This window comes from Bubalus bubalis, chromosome 3 (genome assembly GCF_019923935.1).
Source record: "Bubalus bubalis isolate 160015118507 breed Murrah chromosome 3, NDDB_SH_1, whole genome shotgun sequence".
Classification (NCBI taxonomy): Eukaryota; Metazoa; Chordata; class Mammalia; order Artiodactyla; family Bovidae; genus Bubalus; species Bubalus bubalis.
Genome location: NC_059159.1, coordinates 126,777,427 through 126,797,992, shown reverse-complemented (window position 1 = coordinate 126,797,992; position 20,566 = coordinate 126,777,427). Strand labels below are relative to the sequence as shown.

At 38.3% G+C, this 20,566-nt stretch overlaps 1 protein-coding gene across 5 annotated transcripts in view; it reads right to left on the bottom strand.

The window, feature by feature from the left end:
* STX17 (syntaxin 17) overlaps window positions 1-19,339 on the bottom strand; it is a 70,814-nt gene extending 51,475 nt beyond the window's left edge. Inside the window, exons 1-2 of one of the 5 annotated variants that reach the window (XM_006045833.3) lie at window positions 19,198-19,339; window positions 7,582-7,767 (exon numbers count right to left, since the gene is read on the bottom strand). In XM_006045833.3, the coding sequence (XP_006045895.1) occupies window positions 7,582-7,704 (123 nt within the window). In that variant the 5' untranslated portion in view covers window positions 7,705-7,767; window positions 19,198-19,339. The other 4 variants (XM_006045834.3, XM_006045832.4, XM_006045830.4 and 1 more) reach the window with 4 other exon arrangements.
* Between the last annotated feature and the right edge of the window lie 1,227 nt (window positions 19,340-20,566).

The window sequence follows — 20,566 nt, the reverse complement described above, 5'->3', positions numbered from 1 at the left end:
AAATTGAAGTGCATTGTCATAAAATTTTTATATGTGAAGTGATATATATATAACACATTACTTGAAGGTAGACTATCATAAGTTCAAGATGAATACTCTGAACTGTAAAGGAACCATTTAAAAATAAAAACATAGAGGTATAATTAATAAGCCAATAAAAGAGAAAAAAACACAATCTTAAAAATATGCAATTAATCCAAAAGGGAGTAAAACATGAAAAAAAAAAAGGGGGGAGAAAGAATAGATGGAACAAACAGACAAAAAGAGCAAGATAGTAGATTTAAAGACAACCATTTGTTAAATATCTATTCATTATAAAACTTATCAGAAACTTAAAAAAGAAGTTAACATCCTCAATCTCATAGAAGCATCTGTAAAAACTCTACAGTTAACATCATGTGTGGTGGTAAAAGATCATTCCCTAATATTGAGAACAAGGTAAGGAGTTCTGATCTTGCACTGGAGGCCATAGCCAGGACAATAAGGTAAGAAAGGAAGTGAGAGAAGAAAGCAAAGGAGGGAAGGAAGGAAGGGAGGAGGAGAGGGGAAGGAGAGGAAACAGAAGAGAGAAAAGAAAGAAGGAAGTAGGCAGGCAAAGAGTAGAAAGGAAAAAATAAAACAGTCTGTCATCATGACTGTCTACATAGAAAATATCAAAGACTCGATTCAAAGAGACGGAAAAGGAATGATGAGCAGATTACCTGTCAAGAGATTTCATAAAACAGTTTGCTTTGCCAAGGGCTTCTCCTTAGGGCTTCTCTCTAAAAGGTTTTTAAACATAGCAACTTTGGAAGGAAATATTTTCTAGATGCTATTGGATATACACTTTTCACAGAGTGGGCAGAAGGATTTGTCTCAGCACTATTTGCTCTTATGTGGCTTCCAGGCCACTAAGCTTTGCCCCAATATTTCAAGGTGGATGGAACTCAGAATGACATCCCCAATGTGATTCAGATTCCGTTCTTTTCCTCTGCTGGATACTGCAACTTCTAATAAATACCCTTAACTGCTATGAATAAACTGGACCAAGAAAGAGGAAAAACAACTACAGAAAAAAAAAAATCATAGATACAGTTTTTCAGTCATTTCAGGAAGATGTTTTGTCTCACCACATGCATTCATGTTGTTCTTCATGTGTCTCATGGCCTCATGGTATACCAGTGGAACAGGCACAAGCAGAGAATCCAACATTCACAGAAACAGCCTTTCCCCTGCTGCTGCTGCTGCTAAGTCGTTTCAGTCGTGTCCAACTCTGTGCGACCCCATAGACAGCAGCCCACCAAGCTCCCCCGTCCCTGGGATTCGCCAGGCAAGAACACTGGAGTGGGTTGCCATTTCCTTCTCCAGTGCATGAAAGTGAAAAGTGAAAGTGAAGCCGCTCAGTCGTGTCTGACTCTTAGCGACCCCACGGACTGCAGCCTACCAGGCTCCTCCGTCCATGGGATTTTCCAGGCAAGAGTACTGGAGTGGGGTGCCATTGCCTTCTCCGAGCCTTTCCCCTAGACTTTCCCAAAAGAGACCAAAGCACATTCTTATGCTGGTGAGAAAAAGCCGTGTCCACCATTCTCATCCTGGTGAACACCTTGTCTCCTTTTGCCCTCTCTTCTAGTTTATCATTTTGGATAACCCTGATTATAAACCCACACCACCGTGTGATGAACACCTCTGCACAGGCATTTTCAGGCTTCCCGACATTAATCCCTTTGTGCTCTTTGGCAGTGACACCAGGTCTCTCAGTTTCACTTTGCCTGCTCAGCAAGGAGAACAAATATTCTAAGAGTAGTACCCGGGCTAAGAGTTCTCTCTAGAACGCCTCACCATCTACTTAAACAACTTTATGTATTTGTAGGCTCACATTTTATGTCATTTCATCTTCCAGAATATTCTGATTCAAAATTGAAAAACAATGATAATAATTCTGCCTCATATTGCATAGAGTATAAAAACATAAAAGCTAATCATAATTATTAAAAATGATTTTCCAAAATTATATAATGTTTTCACTATGTGCTCAGTCACTCAGTCATATCTGAGTCTTTGCGACCCCATGGACTGTAGCCTGCCAAGCTCCTCTGTCCATGGGGATTTTCCAGGTAAGAATACTGAAGTGGGTAGTCGTTCCCTCCTCCAAGGGATCTTCCCAACCCAGGGATCGAACCCACGTCTCCCACGTTGTAGAAGGATTCTTTACCATCTGAGCCACCAGGGAAGCGCAAGTTATTTATTATAGGTTCGGGAAATTTTATGATGATATAACACAGAGAATGTTCAGGATTTAGGAGTTTAGGGTATAAAAGCACTTTAAACCTTATGCTGACACTTAAAAGATTTATTTAAATTTACAGGCATAGTAGGAAAAAAAAAATGCTTCAGTTGGAGAGAAAAAGACCCAGAAATACTATGGAACTGTAAAATTATATGTGGTATCCAAAGGACTGACATAAGATCAGTGTGTTTGTGGTATAATGTATGATGGGAAGATGATGAGAAAGAAGCAGAGAAAGTAGATGAAAAGCTTCTTTTGCCAGAAATAAGAGGATATCTCAATGATCTGAATGATCAGAACCCCTTATAGGGAAGATGATGGCTTTATGGAGGATTAACCAGGTAGGATGAGATTATTGTAGATAATGAAAAGTTTAAGTATTCAATTCAAATAAATTATTAAACTCAATAAAAAAGAAAAAAATCAAAGACTCAAAAAGTAAAGCTACATAATATTAACAGATAGTCCAATGAGCATAAGCCATAAAATTAGGATTACTCATGTAATGAAGATAAATAATATCCACCCTACAGTGAGGTTAAAAGTAATTCACCTTATTGTGTCTGCCATATATGAAAAATGTAAAACTCAAACACAAAGGATCTCAGGAATGTTGTGACTCTCCTAATGATTATAAACAATTAACTGACAGCACCAATGTTGAGTACCTGAAAACAGTAACTTACTTGTTAAGTAACTCATTTCCAAGTATCAACTTTGCATTCAGGGATTCTTTATATAATATCTCAATCCTCAAAATAACACTATGAGAAAGATTTTACTGTTACCTTTACAACTCTCTAGAGATCAATCATGGGCCTCTGCAGACTCCCCATGAATGGTTAAAATGGTTGTGAACCTGAAGGTCTACTGCACAGTGCTGTGTGGGGATGCTGTATTTGTATCTGACCCAGGATGGAGTCAACCAGGTAATGTTCCACAGGATGTTACTAAGTTGGGATTTGAACAAAAAACAAAGTTTGAAAGATGAGCAAATGGAGTGGATACTGCTAATAAATGTAGGAAAGCCAGAGTATTCAATTCTATTTTTTCCATTTTCCTTCTTCACTGGAAAATGAGCATAAAAATAGAACACTCCACAATAGACAAGACTAAGAGGAAAACAAAAACCAAAAAAGAGTGAGAACAAACTTAAATCATGCTATATTTCAGGCACAATATTAGAAGATTAATATATTTAGCAGCATGGTGATTTCAAGAAAGTAATTTAACCACTCCAAGTCTGCTTCCCCACCTAAAAAAGGAAGACAATAAAAAGGCTAACCTATCGGGATGCTGTGAGATTAAATATGATAAATACAAAAACTTTATACAGCATTCAACAGATAAACACAACAGCTACTGTCTTTATTATTATTATTTGCTCACATGTCAAGTAAGTTGTAGAAGAGATTAGTGTCTTGGATGAAGACCGAATAGATGAAACCTTATGTCTCACAACAAAATTCTAAGAAAAAGAAAATAGCTCAGACTTTATGTTTGCTACACAATGTTAAACCTAAATTAGGTTTAATTATTAAAGGCTGTCATTCCAAATACCTGCAGAGGAGAAAAGGCTTTAAATGATTTAATGTGTGTTGGGGGGGAAATTACAAGAAATAACCTCCTAAAAAATTAGTTAAGTTGGGACCACTGACAAACATTTCTAAAATGCACTGTTTTTACAAAATGTCATTTTTTTGTATTGTCTATTTGCACAGTGGACACAATTAGGATGTTTTTGGTTGCAAATAACAGAAAGCTCAAAGTTTAAAGAAATGGCTTTACTAATAAAGATATTTATTACCTCACATAAACAGCACCCTAAAAGTGGGATGATAAATTCAAGGGTAGTTTAGTTCAGAAGCTTACAAGGTTGTCAAGCACCCAAGTTCTGTCTGCTTTATTACCTTCAACAAAGAGTTTTCACTCTCATACTTATCCCCTCCTGGCTATAGTTACATATACAACAGGGAGACATAAGACCAGCAGAACTGCTTCCTCCCGTGTACATCTTTATACAGTAGAAAAGTCTTTTCCAGAAGTTCCATATCCCAAACATGTTTTTCCCTCAAGTCTCATTAGTCAGATATGTCTATTTTTCATTGCTAACCAAACACTGACAAGCATGAAATTATCACCATTAGACCCATTATCATCACCACCTGTGCTGAGGCTTTCCTATCCTATAACACAGGAGAAAGCAAACTGAATCAGGCGTCCAGCAGAAAAAAACTATGAGGGGGGAAATGTGATTGTAAGATTGAAACAAACATTCTCATACTAAAAAGAGAAATGGGAATAGTTTTTGTGGTAATCACAAGTTAAAAAAACAAATAAATGAAACCAAATCAAAAGTAACAAATCAACAAGACTGATTATATCTGATTTGGTACCACATAGTTCAGGCTTCATACTGCCTAAATAGTCCATACCACTCATTTTCACACTTAATTATATGTTGCCTCATCATATCTGAATTATTTCCTATCTTATTTCTTTAACTGGAGGGTAAACTTCTTACAGATTAGAGACCTAATTTTTTACATAACTTTCAACGCTAAAAATATAAGAAACAGCAAACACCAACACTTATGAAAAGCTAACATATATTTATATCCTGTAATAATTTCCCTTCTCATTAAACCTGGCAGATAAAAGAAATATTCATCTCTGCCTTTTTTCAAAATTTAACCAAAATTACAGTAAAGAACTTTAAAAGGGATCAACCCACAAGAATAATGAGAATACAACAGGAGATATTAACTGACAAGAAACTTTAACATTTTGGAAGCTGGAAAGAGAATGGATATGTTGCAGTTGACTTAGCAGAGCAGAGAAAGTTGAAACCCAGGGTTGAAGAAGGGGTGGACAGTGGGAGAGAAAGCAGTGAGAAGTAAGCCAAAGGAACAGCACTATTCCAGAAAGACTCAGTTAACTAGAGGTACCACAACCAGGTAATCAGGAGGATATGTATGGTGGGGCATGCTACACAGTAAGTTTTCCCCAAAAATTCTATAAAATTAAACAAAGAAAATTATGTTCAAAGCTTATTATGTTGTTGTTCCTATTAACTATGCTTAAGTCTATTCTATGTTAGATAACAAAGCTGAAATGCTAACACTTCAAATTTCAGGATTACATTCTAATCAAGTCTATCATGTGTAATAAAACATAATGCTGAAGGACCTATGGAATATAGTCCCAGGTGTCCACAGCACACTACTCTCATTGTTTTCAGATGTTGCCCAATCACTCTGCTAAGGCTTACCTTCAATTTCCCTTCAGTGTGACTTTCTTCTTTTAAATTCATATTGGATGACTGATGGCTAACATAATAAATATTTTATCTTTCTACACCCTTCCCTCAAGAAGACTATCTCTTTTTGAAAATGAGGCACTGTTAGACACCTGGACTCTAAATTTAGTTCTTAACTCTATTGTCCACAGTAAAGGCAGTGGCTTTTTAATGTTTTTACACTGCCACAAAGTATCTAAAATATGCTATTCAAACTTATATAGATTAAAAAAATCACCATTAAAACTAAACTAGAAGGCCTAGAGATAGAATGATCAAGATTATGGACTAAAACATAGCTCAGTGTAAGTATAACTGCTTAGTCTCAGACATCACCTATACAGTAAATTATTCTGATACCATTTAAAAGTTTCTCAAAAAGTAAAATTTTCAGAAAATGCTAGAGGAAAAAATGTTCTGGCAGAAAAAGATCTATATAACTCTAGAATAATTTCTTTTCTGAAGTCTGGCACAGCAAATTAAATCAGTAACAGACCTGTTTCTATCCCCACCCACCTTTCTCCCAGGTTCTGGCCTTTCCATCGATTATCGGGTGGTACATGTGGCTAGGATCTGAGGGTAATAACAGCAGGTATGTTTGTGTAGAATAAATACAAGAAAGGGGCAATGTGCCAAAGGGAAAAATGTCAAAGGCAAAATAGGACAATGAAAGAAAGAAAGAGTCTTAATAGACCACAGTCCACTTATTTCTTCCTTTCAGAATCAATTCATTTGCCAAATTCTTATCTCGTTAACTGAACACTTCAACATAAGCTCAGGACTTTGAAACACACCTTATCAAACCTCCCACCCAGATACCATTGATCAAAAGTAAACAACTCCATTTCCATACTGTTACAATGCTAAAAGAACGCGCCTTCCTTATTCATTAAAGCATGGAATCTTTATTTCTGCTCACAACAAGAATAACCAGTTTACCAGACAACCCCTTCATCCTTAAAAGTCATAATACTTATCATGGAGAAAGAAGAAAGAAACTAAAAGATTATGAAATGTTAATCTTGAATTCTATTCATATTTGCATTGAAATTTTCACCTTATTTTTCTTGGAACTTACTTTCTAAACTTTTACAGAAGACTTAAGTACTAGAAAGACAGTTGGTATCCATGAGATAAAAAGCTGGCACTCTTCTTACTTGTATAAGGTACAGAGTTGAGGGTGATAAATTCTGTTTATACTGAAAGGCTTAATGACCACTTCCACCTCCCACCCACTCCCAGCCAAAAAACATTTAATGGAGGCCCTCACAACTTAAAATTTGTACTGGGGGAGGTTCTCCTGAGAGATCAAATACCACTGATTTGTCCCACAGCAAATAAGACAACACAACCTGCCAAATCCATGCTCAGTACACAGTAAACTTCATGTTCCCATAAATGCCACAACCACTCCATCAGACCCTAGCTGGGCCAGGTTGTATGCAACCTCCACCATAGTCCCCAACGCTAGTTCTTCTCCCTACCTATCTCGTAAGGTGACCTCTAGCTAATATTTGGACTTTGGGGTTTCCTCAAAGGGAAGCCATGAAGCTGGGAAATTCTCTCATATCAAAAAATGATTTACCTCTTTAATCCAAAAGCACTTGAAAAGGACAGGAGTTACTGATGAACACACTCTCACAGTTAAGAAAACTTGCCACTGGGTGAATGAAATTAAGGCAAGCCCTTTAGCGGAAATCCATCACCTTCACATTATAGTCAACTATCAAACAAATTCTAATTATTAACTGCTAATTCATCACTATGTACAACTAAAAAAGCATAGATTCTATTCTTATATCTTTTCATTAAAAAAGGAATAATATGAGAGGAGTATTTGTAGAACAGAAAAAATGAACAATGTTGTTAAATCAACAGGAGCTAGATGTTTTAGCAAAGTCTCTTGCCTGAGATTTTCAATGGAGGTGAAATGCACAACAAATATAAATCAGAATATGTAACTGTTTCTTTAGTAGAAAAATAAAAAACTGGAAAAAAAGAAAATGAAAAAACTCACCTTCTCAATATTTATCTGGTGCTTTCTTAACCTCTCCAGATCTGTTGGAATTACTATCTTAGTAAATTTCTGGATAGCTGGTTCAAGACGCCGTAATTTCACTTTTTCTTCATCTTCAGACATCCTAAAAAAATGCTGTGTCTCTCCTACTTGCAACAATTATCTTCTCCACTCATGCAGAAAAACCTAAAAGGGAAATATTTAAGAATTTTAAAAATTAATTTCCATTATTTTTAAAAACCAACAATTAGGTAATTTTGTAAGATATTCTGAACACATACTCAACTTGATGCTGAACCTGAGTGGCTTGTTAACAAACTTAAAAATGTTTTTAAATTTATTTATATTAATTAGAGGATAATTACAATATTGTGATGGCCTCTGCCATACATCAACATGACTCAGCCATAGGCATACAAGTGTCCCCCATACAAGTGTCCCCTCCCTCCTGAACCCCCTTCCCACCCCATCCTTCCCACAAGTTAGGTATATTCACTTTAAAATGTTTAGAAACTAGGAAATAGAGAATAAAACAAAATCAATGATCATCTCACTTACAGTTAGCTACTCTTTCCATTTTTCCTTCCCCCCATCCCCCTATTTTTTCCATTTTGATGTATGTCTTTACAGGTCTTTTTAATATAATGTATGTATATATTTAAATAACTTTTCCCAAAAAACCAGAAGCATACTGTTCAAGTCTTCATCACCCAATGTATCTTTGACAGTGAATAATGTTTTCTAAACAGGTGTCAACTTGCAAAACTGGAAGAAAAAATTTTATCCTTAACATTTCTGCTGTATCAAACTCTATTTCCAATATATATCTAATTATACACTTGAAATATAAAATGCAACTCTTCTCACTGATGTTCTTTAAATTGCCTCTTCCCTTTCTTACAGAGTAATTAGCATTGTCTATAATCAATACAAGTAACCAGTGACAGAGATGGAATAAGAACCCAGTATTCCTGAGAGTACAATCAAAAGTTCTTTCTAATTCACCAGTAGTTTTTCTACCAGTGTTGCAGAGAGTCTAGGGTTATGTCTTTGGGGTCAGGGTAGGTGATGATAAAAGCTGTCAAGTGGGCAGGCTCCAGGACCCCACACCTGCTTCAGCTTCAGAAACTTTTGTTTCATTAATTTCATAAATTTGAACTTATTTTATTTTATGTAAATAAAGGTCTTCCACTGCCTAAGCAAGCTTGAAAACCACTCCTGTACATCATGTTTTCATGCTATCTAATTAGCCACAACCTCTCCCATATTAAAAATAAATGAGTTGACTATGTTAATTTCATTGTGGTATCCTAGACTGGGGCACATACAGATAAGGGTTCAGGACTTGGAGGAGTCACTGAATCTTTACAAAAAACTAGGACTATTTTTTAATTATTTCAGAAGATAGAGTCAATTGCTTTCATGAAATTATCAAAACACTCTATCACTCCACAAACATTAAAAACTATTACTTTAAATAATGTTTCTCTCTTTGAAGTGTTGGTTATACAAATTATCTTATCCACCAGAAACTTGGTCTTTACATTTGATCTAAGCTTGAAAGCAGAAAAGGAAAATCTCCAGCCACCACAAATAAAGAGTCTAACAGCTAAAGTGGTTAGTGGACATTAGAGTGCACAGGAAAATTCAGTCAAAAGAGTTGGTCAACAGACCCAACAAAATGGGAAAATTCATAGCTCAGGGTCTAGAGATAATAAAGTAATCTAAAAATGAAATTAAAATTGGTACATTTTAAAATAAAAATATAAAGAAACAGATTTTTTTTTTAAATTAGATAATATTATGAAACACTAACAGGCCAATCTGAAAATAAACCAAGTAAAAATTCTACAAATAAAAACCTCCAAAGGTGGGCTAAACAGTAAATTTTGTAGCTGGAATGAGAACTATTGGCTGTAAGCTATCAGTCAGAACAAAGGAAAAAGGAAAAAGAAGATAAGCAACATAAAGGATAAAATGAGAAGCTCAATAACAAGTAGGAGTCACATTCCAGTGGTCATGTATGCATGTGAGAGTTGGATTATAAAGAAAGCTGAGCGCCAAAGAATTGATGCTTTTGAACTGTGGTGTCGGAGAAGACTCTTGAGAGTCCCTTGAACTGCAAGGAGATCCAACCAGTCCATTCTGAAGGAGATCAGCCCTGGGATTTCTTTGGAAGGAATGATGCTAAAACTGAAACTCCAGTACTTTGGCCACCTCATGCAAAGAGTTGACTCATTGGAAAAGATTGATGCTGGGAGGGATTGGGGGCAGGAGGAGAAGGGGACAACAGAGGATGAGATGGCTGGATGGCATCACCAACTCAATGGATGTGAGTCTGAATGAACTCCGGGAGATGGTGATGGACAGGGAGGCCTGGCCTGCTACGATTCATAGGGTCGCAAAGAGTCGGACACGACTGAGCAACTGAACTGAACTGAACTGAACCAGAGTCATTAAGTCTCCATTAAGCTCCAAAATCACTGCAGATGGTGACTGCAGCCATGAAATTAAAAGACGCTTACTCCTTGGAAGGAAAGTTATGACCAACCTAGATAGCATATTCAAAAGCAGAGACATTACTTTGCCAACAAAGGTCCGTCTAGTCAAGGCTACAGTTTGTCCTGTGGTCATGTATGGATGTGAGAGTTGGACTTGGAAGAAGGCTGAGCGCCGAAGAATGGATACTCTTGAACTGTGGTGTTGGAGAAGACTCTTGAGTCCCTTGGACTGCAAGGAGATCCAACCAGTCTATCCTAAAGGAAATCAGTCCTGAATATTCATTGGAAGGACTGATGCTGAAGCTGAAACCCCAATATTTTGACCACTTCACGTGAAGAACCGACTCATTGGAAAAGACCCTAATGCTGGGAAAGATTGAAGGCTGGAGGAGAAGGGGATGACAGAGGATGAGATGGTTGGATGGCATCACTGACTCGATGGACATGAGTCTAAGTAGGCTCCAGGACTTGGTGACGGACAGGGAAGCCTGGCGTACTGCAGTCCATGGGGTTGGAAAGAGTCAGACACGACTGAGCAACTGAACTGAACTGAAAAGGCACTATTCAAAGAGAATATGCTAAGAATTAAGATGTAAAATTTCAAACTGAAAATGCATATAAGCACCAAGTAGCATTAAAAAAAAAAAATTTACCAAAATACACAGATGGGAAATTTCAGAACATTAAGGAAAAACTATAAAAAGCAAAGCAGATATAAAAGACAAACTAAAACAACAAAAGCAGCAAACTTTTCATCAAAGCAACATAGCAAAAGACAGAAATATCTTCAAAGTGGTGATTTGATATATATCCAGATTAATTATTATTTATAAGTGAGAGTAAAATAATCATTTTCAGACCTACAAAGACCGAGTTTATTACAAAGCCCTTTATTAAAAGAACTACTAAAAGGCATGATTTAACAATAAAGAAAATAAACCCAAAGGAAAAGAATGGCAAGGAGCAAAAAAATGTAATAAAGTATACTGTTACTGGGTGAACAAAGGAAGGTATGAATAAAAGAACAAATAAAAGATTTATTTTGAACAACCTGATTAAATATAATAAAAATGTTTCCATGTAATTATTTTTCTATAATGTTTTTTATAGCAGCATAGTATCACATTATATAGATGTTCAATGATTTAATCATCTAATGTTGGCTATTTAGGATGTTTTCATTTTTCCCCTATTATAAACTACACCACAGTGTAATTACCCTCCTTACATATAAGTCCATACAACCATCTATGATTATTTCTTTAAAATAAATACCTGGAAGTAGAATTAACAGGAAGACACATTTTTTAAGGCTTTTAATATTAGAAGTCCCAAAAAAGGTTGTGCCTATTTACATTCCCACTAGCAACATATCTGGAGAAGGACATATCAAAGTGTCCATTTACCTGGATTAAAGACTTAAATGAAAGACCTGAAGCCACAAAGCTCCTAGAAGAAAACACAGACAGTACACTCTTTGACATTGGTCTCCGCAACATTTTTAGATCTTTCTCCTCAGGAAAGGGCAACAAAAGCAAACAAACAAATAGGAGTACATCAAACTAAAAAGCTTTCTCAGGGAAGGAGCCCATCAACAAAACAAAAAGGTAACCTACTAAATGAGAAAAGATATTTGCAAATAATGTATCTGATAAGGCATTAATATCCAAAATATACAAAGTGAAAGTGAAGTTGCTCAGTCGTGTCCGACTCTTTGTGACCCCATGGACTGTAGCCTACCAGGCTCCTCTGTCCATGGAATTTTAATTCACACAACTCAATATCAAAAAATAATCCAATTAAAAAATTGGTAGAGAATCTAAATAGACATTTTTTTCCTAGGACACATGAAAAGATTGTCAGTATCACTAATTATCAGGGAAAAGTTAGTCAAAAGCACCTCACACCTGTCAAAATGGCTATCATCAAAAAAGACAAGAAATAATTAATGCTGGTTGTTGGCAAGGATGTGGAAAAAAGGGAACCCTTATGCACTGTGGTGGGAATATAAATTGGTGCAACCACTATAGAAAACAGCATGGAAGTTACTAAAAAAATTAAAAACAGAACTGTCATATGATTTAGCAATTCTAATTCTGGGTGTTTATCTGAAGAAAATGAAAACAGTAATTGAAAAGATACATGCACCCCTATGCTCATAGAGCATTATTCACATTAGCAAGATATGGAAGCAACTATTAAGTGTTTGAAGATAGATGAATGGCTAAAGAAGATGTGATACACACACACACACACACACACACACACACACACACACACACACAATGGACTATTACTCAGCCACAAAAAAGAATGAAATCTTGCCACTCGCAACAACATGGATGAACCTAGAGGGTATTCTGTTAAGTGAAATAAGTCAGAGAAAGACCAATATCATATGACTTCACAAATACCTGAAATTTAAAAAGAAAAACAGAACAGAAACAGACCCATAGATACAGAGAACAAACTGGTGGTCATCAGAAAGAAGGCAGTGTAGTGGGTGAAATGGGTGAGATTTCCAGTTATAAAGTCATAGGGATGAAGGTACAGCACAGAGAATTTGGTCAATAATACTGTAATGACCTTGCAGGATGACAGATGGTTACTAGACTTATCATGATGTTAAATTCATAATGGATACAATTGTTGAATCATTATGTTGTATACCAGAAAAAATAACAGTATTTTATGTCAACTATACATCCATTTTGCCTTTTCTTACTGTTACTTGATACTGCTGGAATCAAGATTACCAGGAGAAATATCAATAACCTCAGATACGCAGATGGCACACTTTCTACCCTTATGGCAGAAAGTGAAGAGGAACTAAAAAGCCTCTTGATGAAAATTAAAAAGGAGAGTGAAAAAGTTGGCTTAAAGCTCAACATTCAGAAAACGGAGATCATGGCATCTGGTCCCATCACTTCATGGTAAATAGATGGGGACCCTTATGGCAGAAAGTGAAGAGGAACTAAAAAGCCTCTTGATGAAAAGTGAAAGAAGAGAGTGAAAAAGTTGGCTTAAAGCTCAACATTCAGAAAACTAAGATCATGGCATCTGGTCCCATCACTTCATTGGGGAACAGCAAATAGATGGGGAACAGCGGAAACAGTATCAGACTTTATTTTTGGGGGCTCCAAAATCACTGCAGATGGTGACTGCAGCCATGAAATTAAAAGACGCTTACTCCTTGGAAGGAAAGTTATGACCAACCTAGACAGCATATTCAAAAGCAGAGACATTACTTTGCCAACAAAGGTCCATCTAGTCAAGGCTATGGTTTTTCCAGTGGTCATGTATGGATGTGAGAGTTGGACTGTGAAGAAAGCTGAGCGCCGAAGAATTGATGCTTCTGAACTGTGATGTTGGAGAAGACTCTTGAGAATCCCTTGAACTTCAAGGACATCCAACCAGTCCATTCTAAAGGAGATCAGTCCTGGGTGTTCATTGGAAGGACTGATGCTGAAGCTGAAATTCCAATACCTTGGCCACCTCATGTGAAGAGTTGACTCATTGGAAAAGACCCTGATGCTGGAAGGAATTGGGGGCAAAAGGAGAAGGGGACGACAGAGGATGAGATGGCTGGATGGCATCACCGACTCGATGGACATGAGTTTGGGTAAACTCCGGGAGTTAGCGATGGACAGAGAGGCCTGGCGTGCTGCGATTCATGGGGTCGCAAAGAGTTGGACACGACTGAGCGACTGAACTGAACTGAATCTTCAATTTTAAAAAATTTTAAATGTCCATTTATCCATACTCCAACCAGTATCTCATATTATCATTCTTCTTAGACATTCAACTGGTGACAAAAATGGTGTCTCCTTATTTATTTTGCATTCTTTAAATTACTAATAAGATTGATTTATTATCTATTTGCATGTCTTCTTTCATCAACTGCCTGCTTGTGCTATAGGGAATGTCTTTCTCTTATTATATATAACACATAATAGCCTCATAAATTATCTATTACTTGTCTAACATCATTTCCTAGTTTATCACATTGCCTCTTGTGTTTTCTTCCACTATGTAGATTATTTAAGAAGCTATCTTTATATATACTATTATTCCTATCAAAATGGTTTTGAAAGTACCTGGTATTCAAACTGATATTCCAATGCTAAAGGAACTAAAACATGCCTTCACATGTCTCTTCTACACTACTTCTAATCTATCACTCTAGTCAAACAGCACAATATGCATAGCATATTACAAGGGTCTTATTTGGCCTTCCTTTAGTCTCTTTCCCCTCTCCAATTTTCCCCCATAGATTATCACCAATTAATATATCTAAAACACCAAAGGCAACATGCTCCTTCTTCGGACAAACACTTCCAAGAGTTCCCTATCATATGAGCAAGAAAATACAATGTTCATAAGTAATCCACTCACGCTGTTGAAATATCACCCAATCTCTACTTTTGGCTTTGCAAGGTGCTCCCTCTGTCTAGTCACTCTTTTATAGCCCATCTGCCTCTCAACTGTAGGTAGCATTTGAGATACAACTCAAACGATTCTGCTTTCTCTTTCATTAATCAGTTTTCGGTGTACTTGACAAACCCAAATTATTGACTATTTGGCTTATCTTCACTGTTCCCCTATGCTATGATGACAACTTTCTTTTTTGAATTCAAAAAGTGCTATTTCCAGGTCAGAGTACACGACTTTGCCCCTTAGCATTTTGTGCTGAAGGAAAAACCTGCTGTCTCATAAGGGCCATCTTTCAGGGCAGAAGTTCTGGCCCAAGAGCTCCCCAAGAGACTTTTCCATCTCCTGGTTTCCTTCTAGAGAGTTTTTTTTTTTTTCTTTCTACCATTTCCATTTCTATAAAAGTATAATAAAATGTCTATATAAAACTAAGAGGAGAACATAACATTCAAACAACTGCATAAGGTATAGTGTTACTGCAACAAAATTGTCCAACAGTTACTCTGATGACAAAGAAGTTCAAATAACATTTATAAGCTATTAAGGGAAGGTCTTAATTCAATACAAAATGTGGCTTAAGAGTGTGACTAAATAACGAGTTGAAAATATTTTCAGCATTTCTTGATTTTTCAGTCAAAAAACTGGGAAATATTTATGGTATAATTCAAACACAGGATACAAAATATATTTACATTAACATCACAAATATTTTAAATATGCCTACAAAAAAGCTAGTGGGAACACAAAAATGACTAATTTCACAAACTTCTGCAGAGTTGTATTACTTTTGACTTTTTTTTCAAGTGTAATGGAATATGTGGAGCAACAAACAGAATTGTATCATGACAATGATGGTGGATACACAATTAAAATATACTTATCAAAACTTACAGAACTGTATACCACAAAAGGTGAAATTCTGTACATTAAAAAACAAAAACAACAAAATGTGGGGGAACCCACAATGAAATACAAACTATGAAAAATAAACTGTATTACAAATGAACATAACCACACTGAAAGAAGTGGTGGAGGAAAATAACTAATATAGGTGACTTTGGAAAACAGATGCTGGACACCAGTGTCTAGATGTGAGATACTGGGCTTCCCAGGTGGCACTAGTAGTAAAGAATCTGCCTGCCAATGCAGAAGATGTAAGATGCAGGTTTGGCACCTGGGTCAAGAAGATCCCTGGAGGAGGGCATGGCAACCCACTCTGGTATTTTTGCCTGTAGAATCCCATGGACAGAGGAGCCTGGTGGGCTACAGTCCATAGGGTCACAAAGAGCTGGACACGAGTGAAGTGACTTAGCACAGCACAGCACAAACTAGATAACACAAGGTTAAAGACAACAACAACAAAAAACTACACACAACTCTACTGTTCTCTAGTTAGTAAATTCGTTTCTCATAGGACTATGGGTTAGGAATTCTAAACTAACAATATATTATGTGTATTACTAGGATTGAACAAACAAAAAAAATATTTTGTAGAACACAAAAGCCAGATTTCTCACTGTTGAAGAGAGAAGTTACAAATGAGCAGCAAGACTATAATGAACAATGTGGTATTTTTCTAGAAATAGAAGTATCAGAATAAACCCCTGTTTAAAAACATACATATATATATATTACGTGTGTATATATGTATTACGTGTGTGTATATATATACACATATAAATATAAAAATAAAATATATATCTTTGTAGATGCATGGGTATATATGTGTGTGTGTGTGTGTGTGTGTGTGTGTATGCCTGTATCTCCATGACATATACAGATATACAGTTGACCTTTGAACAATATGGATTTGAACTGCAAGGGTCTACCCACAGTGGAATTTTTTCAATAAATACTACATGATCTACAGTTACTTGAATCTGCAGATACAGAACTGCAGATACAAAAAGTCAACTATGGAACCTGAGTGATTTTGCTATCTGCTGCAGGTCCTAGCAGAGAAGGCAATGGCAACCCACTCTAGTACTCTTGCCTGGAAAATTCCATGGACGGAGGAGCCTGGTAGGCTACAGTCCATGGGGTCTTGAAGAGTCGGACACGACTGAGCGACTTCACTTTCACTTTTCACTTTCCTGCATTGAAGAAGGCAATGGCAACCCACTCCAGTGTTCTTGCCTGGAGAATCCCAGGGAGGGAGGAGCCAGCCTGGTAGGCTTCCGTCTATGGGGTCGCACAGAGTCGGACACAACTGAAGTGACTTAGCAGCAGCAGCAGGTCCTGGAACCATTCTCTTGGATACTAAGGGATGACTGTATCTAGCTAGAAATACACACATTTATACATATACAATGGGCTTCCTTAGGTGGCACAAGTGGTAAAGACTATGTCTACCAATGCAAGAGACACAGGAAATGCTGGTTTGATACCTGGGTCAGGGAGATCCCCTAGAGGAGGAAATGGCAACCCACCCCAGTATTCTTGCTTGGAGAATACCATGGACAGAGGAGTCCGGTGGACTACAATCTATAGGGTTGCAAAATGTTGGACATGACTGAGGGACTGAGCGTGCATATATATAAAATACACACACACACACCCCTTCCTAGATGTCTTCTGCCAGGTACCAGAAATGATGATATGCCAGTAGCAATGAGCACACCTAGAGCCCAGATCCTTTGGTGTTTAAATAGTACTCTCCAAAAAAGAAACCAGGGGTCTTTGGAGAACTGGTGGATTCCAGGATAGGGAAAACGTTAAGAGAAGCCTGGAGCATCTTATGATGCCAAAAAGTAAGGCAGTTAAAAAAAAAAAAAAAGAAGGGGGGGGTGAGGGTCTATTAAAAGGGCACAGGAAGAAATCTGAAAAAAACTTCCAATGGAGGAAGTTGGAACAACTTGAGACATAAAATAACAAAAGTGTAGGAAAACAACCAATAGAGAAATCAATGAGTCCGTACTGATACAAAAAATTAATAAAGAAGTAGGATAAAGGGACAGCTCTTCCTTACCAAAAAATTCCAATTAATAAATTAACAAGGAATGGAGGAAACAAAACATCACAGTAATAATTACTGAAGGCAAGATCCATTAATGGATGCTAAAATCAGCAAATTAAAGCTTTAGGGGAAAATGAATGGTTTAAAAGTTCTACCCCAAGACACTAACTAAATACAAAGGGGAAAATAGTTATTTTACAGTAGAGAATCCCAGCAGATACCACCTTAACCAAGTGATCAACAATAGTGTCATTTCATGCACTCCCTTATGATAAACTATTGAGAAGGGCAAATACACTTCTGTGGTATTAACAAAAATACACAACCTTAATCTCATTCTGAGAAAACATCAGACAAAGCCCAACTGAAGAACACACTACAAATAACTGACCAGGACTCTCCAAAAGTGCAATGGTCATGAAAGACAGGAAAAGACTTCAAAGTTGTCACAGATTGTAGACGACTAAGGAGGCATGCCAACTAAATGCAACGTAGGATCTTAGATTGGATCCTGAAACAGAAAAAGGCCGTTAATATAAAAAGTGATGAAGTCTGAAGAAAGTTGGTGAGTTAGTTAACAGTGTTGTACCGATATTAATTTCTTCCTTTTGGTAACTAACTGTATTATAGTTATATGAGATGTTAACATTAAAGGAAACTGTAGACAATTCAGATACTTTTGTAACTTTTCTGTAATTGTAAAATTATTTCAAAGTAAAAAGGCTTTTAAAATAATATGTGAACTGTTTCACATAAGACAAACATTTAGAAGTCAAAGAACTGCAATCGTATTCACGGCACTTAACACTTGCGGCGGAGGTGAGGTGAGGGTGCCAGGTGCTTTACAAACTTAACCTTGAGTGCTTACAACTATCACCAGCTGAGTATCATACTACTCAATAAGGAAAAAGTACTGGGATATTAACCAAATTACTTAAGGTTATTTATAAGCGAAAAGTCCCATTTCTCAGGAAAAGTCCAAAATTGCAGGCAATGCCCCCTTCCAAAAAAAGCGATGAACACCTTCCCACATTTGCCCACACCGGTGGCACCTAATAATTCCCTCAAGCACGTCGCCTAGTGTTTCTGACTGGGGGAAAGGGTACTGACTTTGGAAAGAAAAGTCAAGGCCCTTGGACCTACTTCCCATATGATCTGTTTTGTGAGCCTCCGATTCCGAATTTTAAAAAGGGGGGGAGGGGACTTAGATGTGGGGCTTTCTGCGATCCACCGCCCTCTCGCCGGTCTGGCTGACAGGAGGCTAGCTCCCACCTCGCGCCCCAGGACCTCCCCTCACTTCCCTTGAGCCTCGTACCGTCCCTCTCAGTGTCATCCACCGCGCACCTGGGCCACAGAAACCAAACGCCGTCTCCCCTCACTCCCGCCCAGGAACGGGCCAGCCTCTGGACCGAGACTCCGGCTACCCTGACGATCTGGGACCCACAGTGCGTCAACGGGCAGGGCAGAAGACGGAAACTTTTCCACCCCGAGAGCCGGGAGGCCGTCAAGCTCGCCCAGTCGGCCGCCTCCTTATACCCGCTTCGAACAGCGCCTCCACAACCGAAAACGCCACTTCTAGAAGTCGAGTCGAGACCCCACAGCGCTCGCACTTCCGACCTGATGCCCTGCTTCCTGTGGGGTGTCCCTCCCGCGCCCGGTGCTGGCACCCTGCCCACCACTTCGGTCACGGCCTGACACCCGCGAGGCGGCCTCTCGCGAGCCCCTTACCTCCCGCCGGGGCGCTGGAGGCCGATAGGTGCGCAGGGCGCAGGCGCAGGGGCCACGGGGGCGGGGCGTCGCGATAGGCGGACGGTGCTCCGCCACGCCCCCTCCCGCCCAGGTCCTGCTTTGCGGGGTGTGGCCGGCACTCCCAAACACACACACACAAACGCGGTCGCCGCTCTGGGCTGTCTTACAAGCTGATCTTTATTTGTTGTGGGGCAGTAACACTGGAGCTAGGAGGAAGGAGACGCACAATTGCTTTTTAAGTCTGTTTGTTGTGTTTTAAGTGTGAGACAAGTCACATATGTATAGCCTTTTACATTTTGCGATCTTTTTCGGTCGCATTTTCTGCTCTTCTAGGAATTTTACTGGTGGGCCGGCCGGATGTTGTTACCTCTTTGCTGCTGCTGCTGCTGCTAAGTCGCTTCAGTCGTGTCCGACTCTGTACGACCCCATAGACGGCAGCCCACCAGGCTTCCCCTGTCCCTGGATTCTCCATGCAAGAACACTGGAGTGGGTTGCCATTTCCTTCTCCAATGCATGAAAGTTACCTCCTTACACATACAGAAACTGAAACTCAGAGAGGTTGTACCTTCTCCCTGTCGCTCTTCCCCCAATCCCCCAAGCCCCAAACCCTCTGAGGTGGACAGGGCACAAGTTTAAATGTAAAAGGGACAGAAACTGAAATTCAGACTAGTCGTGTGTTTCCTCCCAAATAAGTTAGGCCCTTAATGACAAAGTCCTTGTTCCAGTTTTATAGATAATGAGACTGAGGCTCAACAAAGAGTTTCCAGTGACTCACTCCAGTTCAGCCAGTTAGTGACAGAGTTGGAACTTCAACTGGGTTTCCTAATTTCCTTCTCAAGTTCTTCCAGTTATACCAGCTGCTACCAATGAACAAGCAGATGGTCGGCTTTGAAGCCCTGTCCAGTTCACAGGTCCTCCTCCCTGGATGGCCTGACTTCCAGATTGAGCCTTTTCAATATGTATTTGAATATTCAAATGAGTTGCTCAGAATGTACCCACTGATTATATTGTCCTCAGAAGCCATAGCTTAGGAAACAGCTTTTAGGATATTCCAGTGGAGTGGGGATAGAAGTCGAAATTGGGGACCAATGACTATTAGGGCTCTGTAAGAATTGCCTTGAAAGGCATTTCTAAAATAAAGCAGAAAATCTGCTAAGCATTTCAGGTTTTCTTTGTGGGTATCATGAATGGTGATTTTTGTTGTTGTTGTTTTTACTCTAGGAATGAGGTGCTTATAAGATTTTAATTCTAAAGAGAAAAAGTATTAGGCAATACTATGGGAAAATGTTTTCATTTGTTTTTTATGCAAGGGTCAGTTAAACAAGAGCTACTGAAGTAAAGGTCATTT